At 43.0% G+C, this 8933-nt stretch overlaps 1 protein-coding gene across 1 annotated transcript in view; it reads right to left on the reverse strand.

The window, feature by feature from the left end:
- Nucleotides 1-8588, reverse strand: part of LOC139281108 (cysteine-rich protein 1) — a 32310-nt gene extending 23722 nt beyond the window's left edge. Inside the window, exons 1-2 of the mRNA XM_070901101.1 lie at nucleotides 8521-8588; nucleotides 7475-7569 (exon numbers count right to left, since the gene is read on the reverse strand). Of these exons, the coding sequence (XP_070757202.1) occupies nucleotides 7475-7569; nucleotides 8521-8563 (138 nt within the window). The 5' untranslated portion in view covers nucleotides 8564-8588. The remainder of the gene's footprint in view (nucleotides 1-7474; nucleotides 7570-8520) is intronic.
- Nucleotides 8589-8933: the final 345 nt, after the last annotated feature.

Below are 8933 nucleotides of genomic sequence, written 5' to 3' on the forward strand. Positions count from 1 at the left end.
GCCCTCCCTCCCCTCCCCCTGCCCCCCCCCACTCTCCCCTCCCCCTGCCCCCCTCTCTCTCCCTCTACCCCCCTTCTCCCCCTCCCCTCGCTGTCAGAAACACAGACACTGACAGACAGAGAATGAGAGACACACACAGACAGACAGAGAGATAGAGACACTGACAGAGATACACTGGGGGGGGGGGGGCATCCCAGCATGCTGTTGGAGGGCTCCCGGTGCTGCAGTCGGTAAGTAGAAAATGTTTTATTTATTGATTTAAAAAAAAATATATTTCTTATTAATTTTTTTTGATTGATTTACTGGTTGATTTATTGATGTTTTTATCATTTATTATTGATGATGGCTCTTTATTTGTAAAACTGAAGTGTTTAATGTTTGTAAACTTTCTTTTAAACCCCCCCCCCCCACCCTGCATTCCCTACACCTGATTTGTAACCTACGCCTGATTTTCTAAAGTGTAGACAAGGTTTTTTCCAGCGTACAAAAATCTTCACTTACTCCATTCTAAGTTAGTTTGGAGTAAGTTTTCACTGCCGAAACTTTGAAAACAGGCGTAAGTGGCCGGACATGCCCCCTTTTGAAAAACAAATTCTGTTCCAAAGTGAAACTGTTCTAACGGACTAGAACTGGAGCAAACTAAATGCCAAGAATTTGAATTTCTAAGATACTCCGTTCTACACCAGTTGCTCCAAAAAATCAGGAGCAACTGAGGCCGAAACTTGGGCCCATTATGTGGAGAAATGTGAAGATATCCACTTTGGTAGGAAAAATAGAAAAGCAGAGTATTTTTTAAATGGTGAGTGATTGGGGAATGTTGGTGTTCAGAGGGACCTGGGTGTCCTTGTACACGAATCACTGAAAGTTAACATGCAGGTACAACAAGCAATTAAGAAAGCAAAGGGTATGTTGGCCTTTATTACAAGAGGATTTGAGAATAAGAGTAAAGACATCTTACTGCAATTATATAGGTCCCTGGTTTGACACCTCCTGGAGTATAGTGTACAGTTTTGGTCTCCCTATTTAAGGAATGATATATTTGTCATCATCATAGGCAGTCCCTCGGAGTCGAGGAAGACTTGCTTCCACTCTTAACAAGAGTTCTTAGGTGGCTGTACAGTTCAATATGAGAACCACAGTCTCTGTCACGGGTGGGCAGGTAGTCGTTAAGGGAAGGGGTGGGTGGGACTAGTTTTCCGCACGCTCTTTCCGCTGCCTGCGCTTGATTTCTGCTGGGGATGTTGGTTTGGGCGAGGATGCTAATGTTGGTGCGTCTGTCCTCCCAGGGGATTGTAGGATCTTGCGGAGACATCATTGGTGGTATTTCTCCAATGACTTGAGGTGTCTACTGTACATGGTCCATGTTTCTGAACATACAGGAGGGCGGGTATCACTACAGCCCTGAAGACCATGAGTTTGGAGGCAGTTTTGAGGGCCTGGTCTTCAAACACTCTTTTCCTCAGGCGGCCGAAGACTGCACTGGCGCATTGGAAGCGGTGTTGGATCTCGTCGTCAATGCCTGTTCTTGTTGATAGGAGGCTCCCGAGATATGGGAAGGGGTCCATGTTGTCCAGGGAGACTTTAAACTGAGACTTTAAACAATTATTTTGCTTCGGTCTTCACAGTGGAAGACACAAAAACCATGCCGAAAATTGCTGGTCACAGGAATGTGGGAAGGGAGGACCTTGAGACAATCACTATCACTAGGAGGGTAGTGCTGGACAGGCTAATGGAACTCAAGGTAGACAAGTCCCCCGGACCTGATGAAATGCATCCCAGGGTATTAAAAGAGATGGCGGAAGTTATAGCAGATGCATTCGTTATAATCTACCAAAATTCTCTGGACTCTGGGGAGGTACCAGCGGATTGGAAAGCAGCTAATGTAATGCCTCTGTTTAAAAAAGGGGGCAAACAAAAGGCAGGTAACTATAGGCTGGTTAGTTTAACATCTGTAGTGGGCAAAATGCTTGAAGCTATCATTAAGGAAGAAATAGCGGCACATCTAGATAGGAATAGTGCAATCAAGCAGACGCAGTATGGATTCATGAAGGGGAAATCATGTTTAACTAATTTACTGGAATTCTTTGAGGATATAACGAGCATGGTGGATAGAGGTGTACCGATGGATGTGGTGTATTTAGATTTCCAAAAGGCATTCGATAAGGTGCCACACAAAAGGTTACTGCAGAAGATAGAGGTACGCGGAGTCAGAGGAAATGTATTAGCATGGATAGAGAATTGGCTGGCGAACAGAAAGCAGAGAGTCGGGATAAATGGGTCCTTTTCGAGTTGGAAATCGGTGGTTAGTGGTGTGCCACAGGGATCGGTGCTGGGACCACAACTGTTTAAAACATACATAGATGACCTTGAAGAGGGGACAGAGTGTAGTGTAACAAAATTTGCAGATGACACAAAGATTAGTGGGAAAGCGGGTTGTGTAGAGGACACAGAAAGGGTGCAAAGAGATTTGGATAGGTTAAGCGAATGAGCTAAGGTTTGGCAGATGGAATACAATGTCGGAAAGTGCAAGGTCATCCACCTTGGGAAAAAAAACAGTAAAAGGAATATTATTTGAATGGGGAGAAATTACAACATGCTGCGGTGCAGAGGGACCTGGGGGTCTATGTGCATGAATCCTAAAAAGTTAGTTTGCAGGTGCAGCAGGTAATCAGGAAGGCGAATGGAATGTTGGCCTTCATTGCGAGAGGGATGGAATACAAAAGCAGGGAGGTCCTGCTGCAACTGTATAGGGTATTGGTAAGGCTGCACCTGGAGTACTGCGTACAGTTTTGGTCACCTTACTTAAGGAAGGATATACTGGCTTTGGAGGGGGTACAGAGACGATTCCCTAGGCTGTTTCCGGAGATGAAGGGGTTACCTTATGATGATAGATTGAGTAGATTGGGTCTTTACTCGTTGGAGTTCAGAAGGATGAGGGGTGATCTTATAGAAACATTTAAAATAATGAAAGGGATAGACAAGATCGAGGCGGAGAGGTTGTTTCCACTGGTCGGGGAGACTAGAACTAGGGGGCACAGCCTCAAAATACAGGGGAGCCAATTTAAAACCGAATTGAGAAGGAATTTCTTCTCCCAGAGGGTTGTGAATCTGTGGAATTCTCTGCCCAAGGAAGCAGTTGAGGCTAGCTCATTGAATGTATTCAAGTCACAGATAGATAGATTTTTAACCAATAAGGGAATTAAGGGTTACGGGGAGCGGGCGGGTAAGTGGAGCTGAGTCCACGGCCAGATCAGCCATGATCTTATTGAATGGCAGAGCAGGCTTGAGGGGCTAGATGACCTACTCCTGTTCCTAATTCTTATAAGGGCCATGCCGTGGATCCTGATGACTGGGGGACAGTGCTGTGTGGTAAGGACAGGCTGGTGGAGGACCTTAGTCTTGCTGATGTTTAGCGTGAGGCCCATGCTTTCATACGCCTCAGTAAATACGTCGACTATGTCCTGGAGTTCAACCTCTGTATGTGCACAGTCGCATATTTCTCATAGAGGGAGCACAACAAAGGTTCACCAGACTGATCCCTGGGTCGGGGGAATTGTCCTATGAGGAGAAATTGAGTAGACTAGGCCTATATTCTCTAGAATTTAGAAGAATGAGAGGTGACCACATTGAAACATACGAAATTCTTGCAGGGCTTGACAGGGTACATAAGAACATAAGAAATAGGAGCAGGAGAAGGCCATACGGCCCCTCGAGCCTGCTCCGCCATTTAATACGATCATGGCTGATCCGATCATGGACTCAGGTCCACTTCCCTGCCCGCTCTCCATAACCCCTTATTTCCTTATCGTTTAAGAAACTGTCTATTTCTGTCTTAAATTTTTCAATGTCCCAGCTTTCACAGCTCTCTGAGACACCGAATTCCACAGATCCACAACCCTCTGAGAGAAGAAATTTCTCCTCATCTCAGTTTTAAATGGGCAGCCCCTTATTCTAAGATTATGCCCTCTAGTTCTAGTCTCCCCTATCAGCGGAAACATCCTCTTTGCATCCACCTTGTCAAGCCCCCTCATAATCTTACACATTTCGATAAGATCATCCTCATTCTTCTGAATTGCAATGAGTAGAGGCCCAACCTACTCAACCTTTCCTCATAAGTCAACCCCCTCATCCCCGGAATCAACCTAGTGAACCTTCTCTGAACTGCCGCCAAAGCAAGTATATCCTTTCGTAAATATGGAAACCAAAATTGCACACAGTATTCCAGGTGTAGCCTCACCAATACCCTGTATAATTGTAGCAAGACTTCCCTGCTTTTATACTCCATCCCCTTTGCAATAAAGGCCAAGATTCCATTGGCCTTCCTGATCACTTGCTGTAGATGCAGAGAAGATATTTCCTCTTGCTGGGGAGTCTAGAACCAGGAGTCACAGTTATAGTCACAGAATAAGGGGTCGACCATTTAGGACTGAGATGAGGAGAAATTTCTTCTCTCAGAGGGTGGTGAATCTTTCGAATTCTCTACCCCAGAGGGCTGTGGAGGCTCAGTCTTTAAGTATAATCGAGACAGAGATCGATAGATTTTTGGATATTAAGGGAATCAAGGGATATGGGGATAGTGCAGGAAAGTGAAGTTGAGGTAGAAAATCAGCCATGATCTTATTGAATGGTGGAGCAGGCTCGAGGTGCCGAATGGCCTCCTCCTGCTCCTAGTTGTTATGTTCTTATGTTCTTTTGAATTCTACAGGGTGGATTTTTGTCTTCACCATCTGGGCTGTAACCTGGTGAAGCAGATTCCTCGTCCTTTATTGAACCCATCCAATTTATATTCCGTTAAAATTAATAGAATGAAAATCGGATGGGTTCTGCAATCTGCTCTGCCAGATTATTGACCAGGCAGTCAAGACAAAATCTATCCCATGAGGCTTTTCAAGCACAATTGTCCCTTTTGAAATCCATGCTGGCTACTTCTAACTATTTTCTCTTTATCCAATGACATGGTAATTTCATCCTTAATTTCTCCAGAATTTTCCCTACCACAAATGTTAACCTAACAAGCCTGTAATTACCCAGATTAACTCTGTCTCCCTTTTTAAAAATGGGTACTATATTGGCCACTCGCCAGTCCTCCGACATACAGTCATACAGCCATCTACTGCTCTAAAGTCCTCGTCCAATGCTGTATACTAGCTGCTAGGTCTTTCTATGCGAGGCTTTGGCAGATAGACCCACTGTGAGGTTAATGCTCCCTCAGGGTGCTAAATGAAATTTATCATGAAATTTAAGCAATATTTGATCACATATTTAAAGGTCCGCACACAGCAGTGATATAAAAGACCAATTAATCTTTTGGAGTGTTGCTCGTTGAGCGATAACTATTGGCCAGGACATCAGGAGAAATCCCCTGCTCTTCTTTAAATAGCTACATTCGTTTGAATAGATAGATGGGCACAGTTTAATGTCTCATTTAAAAGACAACGCCTCCGACAGTGCAGCATTCCCGCTGTACTGCATTGAAGTGTCAGCCTAGATTACATGCGCAAGGACTGGAGTGGGGCTTGAACTCAAAATCTTCTGACTCAGAGGGGAGAGTGCTCCCACTGAGCCAAGTTAACACTTAGGGATAGGGTTTTGTATAACTCTGTAAGCCAACGAATAGAATGGATAACAGTAGAAAGTTTACCAGTACTCTGTGTAGGTAAATTGTGAGTTTTACCTGGTTACACTCCACCAATATCTTGAGATCTTGACTGTTGACTTATCCACAGTCTTACCTAGGACAATGTACTCATGTGGAAGGTACAGACCAACATGGACTGGTTGGGCTGAATGGCCTGTTTCTATGTTGTAACTATTCCAGTATGCTCCTGGTTGGCCTCCCAGCTTCCACCCTCCCTAAACTTGAGCTCATCCAAAACTCTGCTGCCCGTATCCTAACTCACACCAAGTCCCGTTCACCCATCACCCCGTGCTCATTGACTTACATTGGCTCTCGGTCCATCAACGCCTCCATTTTAAAATTCTCGCTCTTGTTTTCAAATCCCACCATGGCCTCAGTACTCCCTATCCTGGTAACCTCCTATGGCCCTACCACCCTCTGAGATGTCCACGCTCCACCAATTCTGGCCTCTTGTGCATCCCGATTTCCATCGCTACACCATTGGCCGCCGTGCCTTCAGCTGCCTCGGCCCTCAGCTCTGGAATTCCTTCTCTAAACCTGCCCTAATATCTCTTTATGTGGCTTGGTATCACATTTTGTCTGGTAAGGCTCCTGTGAAACCTCTTAGATGTTTTTTCTATGTTAAAAGCGTTATATAAATGCAAATTATTGTTGTTGGACTTCTATGACTTTGGTAAGGAGAGAGAGTGTCCACTCCATAAGGAACCATATGAGTTTCTCAGTAGCTTGGTTTGGGGACTCAAATCTGATGATGGGTATCCACACATCAGATACCTGGCTAACGAAAAACATTCAGACCTTTCCTGTTGGAGATTTACCATTGGAGTTCATTACCTCCGCTAGCCAACCCAGAGAGAATGCATTACTGAAACTTAATATCCTGCTTTACAGCAGCTTCAGCACTCCTGCAAACTATATCCACCTTTAACTTTTTATCTTTGCTGCTTTGAAAACATATTCATAACAAAGAAATATACATTTAAAAAAAAGTTGAAATCATGTGATTTTTATGCAAACCTTATTTTGTTTGAATGTATTTTTCTGCAACTGTCTCCACTCTGGATTAGATTCTGAGATACTTTATAGCTGTTTATAAAAGATGTGTGCAGTTTACTGCAGTCTTTTTCATCTGTGCGTTGAAGTCTCCTATTGTCTGGCTCTTTTATTCCTTTTGAAATGTATTTGCAAGATAGACATTCTGATATCCAAAGTTCTATTTTGCATAAAGCATTTCATTTCAGAATGACTTAGAGCTCTGTCTGGTTTGAATTAACAATCACCCTGTAACATGTTCAAGGCTTTCATTTTAAAATGCACTCATTTACAGTCTTGCTTTCATCCTGGAGAGGAGCTGACTTCAGTCAGTGTGATTTAAATCCATATCCTTTACTTCTCCCAACAATCTTAATGCCAGTTGCTTCTGTTAAAGGAGTCAATTTATACTGATGTGTACGCACACACACCGATACACAACGCATACACACCCGAACACACACAAAGCAGCTGTAATCACCAATATACCCACTGCTCAAGCATGAAACCTTGATGAGCATCTCATTCTCCCAAGTGCCCTGCCATGTAAATGGGAATAATCCCAGTAGTGAAGTTCTAACTCAGATCAAGGTGATACATAATTAGTTTCATCTCCGTATGTACGTGGGGCAAGAGATATTGATGTTCATGATTAAAAAACAAGCCCCAGATGTTCGGATTGCTTACAATTCCCTCAAGAAAGCAACAACTATAGAACAAGGTTTAAGAGACAGATTACAGCAACAACACAGATAGACAGTCAGACACCAGGGCAAACAGATGGAGGCTCAAGACAGTACATACCTCTGCATGCTGGCCCGGACTTAACTGGCGCTTGCATCGGTAGCATTTCAGACAAAGGGGGTGGTAATCTTTGCCTAAAGATCGTTTTCTCTCCGCTGCAAAAAGAAAAAGATTACAAAGGGATCCTCTTTTGAATGAAAAATCACCATACTCAGCAGAAGCAATTTTTTTCCTATAAATTGTAAAAAAAATGCCAAAATGGCTTTGATTCATGCCGGCTACATTGCAGACTAGACACATCTTTCCGCCTTCTCAGAACAAACACATCTTTAATCTTGGCCCTAACAGGGGTGTTGCTGTGATACTGATATCCCTTCTCTCTGTTTTAGCAATATTATCCAGAAGACACTTTTCAAGGGGCATCTTTTAGAATGATGTCTGATGGCTGACTTTTAAGACAAGGTGTCACTACAATGAGATTTTCCATTAAAAATTATAATGTGGCTTTTATGCTGTTTGATATTTGCTATTTGTGCAATGACAAAGTAATCAGTATGTCTACGATACAAAGACTAGTTCCTTCCTCTAGCAGCAGGTTTAAGACGAGCAGCTCGAAACAGACCAGGCCTATTTCCTCTTGCTCACCATACGATACGAGGCTCTCACTGTGTGCTTTATAAGGATGGAAATCTATTATTATACTTCACCAACATCTATCTTTACTGTGGCTGATTAATTTGAAAATTTTAACAGTAAGAAATTGAAGTCACCCTGACAAACCAAGCACTTGCACTGTACAATCATCTCACCACAACTATTCCAGGGCCAGAATATGGTTAGCAAGTATTCCTGCAATTTGTTGGCTTAACTCAAAAGCCTGGCTGAGGCCAAATTAAACCAGCTGCAGAAAGCACCCGTCCACAAAACCTTAAGGAAAATGCATTTAATTGCACATTAATCATGGCTGTCCTTTTCTAAAAGAATAATTTCAGTCGAGTTGCACAACATTGTACTGACAGTAAGAGGGAACAAGCTACACCAACATGATTACAGAATGAATTCTTCCTTCAGCTCAACTGCGTTTTTCCAAAGGGCCACACACTTACCAAAATAGACAGGCTTCCCACAGATTGGACAGTACGAAATCATCTTCTGAATTCCGTCTATTCAATCCTACAACGGACGCAGTTTAAAAAAATGTACAACGCTGACAGGAAAACCAGCAAGTGTGACGTGTTTAACTTTAAGCCAGGATGTGGTTTTCTTTAAGGGCGACCATTAGAGAAGTCTCTGACATGCTTAACTAAAACGTTAATACATGTCAATCAAAACCTATGGAGTTACACAACCAAGGATATCTGTAAAAAGCTTATTTTTATTCTAGCCCTTAACACGGAAGCTAAGTATAAAGAAATGAAAGAAAACTCCCTGTAAAGTTTTAAATGAGATGGTGTTTATGTAATTTTTCATTTTGGTAGTTATTTTGTTCAATATTGTGGATAAAGGTGAGAGGAGATGT

This window comes from Pristiophorus japonicus, chromosome 1 (genome assembly GCF_044704955.1).
Source record: "Pristiophorus japonicus isolate sPriJap1 chromosome 1, sPriJap1.hap1, whole genome shotgun sequence".
NCBI classification, from domain to species: Eukaryota; Metazoa; Chordata; class Chondrichthyes; family Pristiophoridae; genus Pristiophorus; species Pristiophorus japonicus.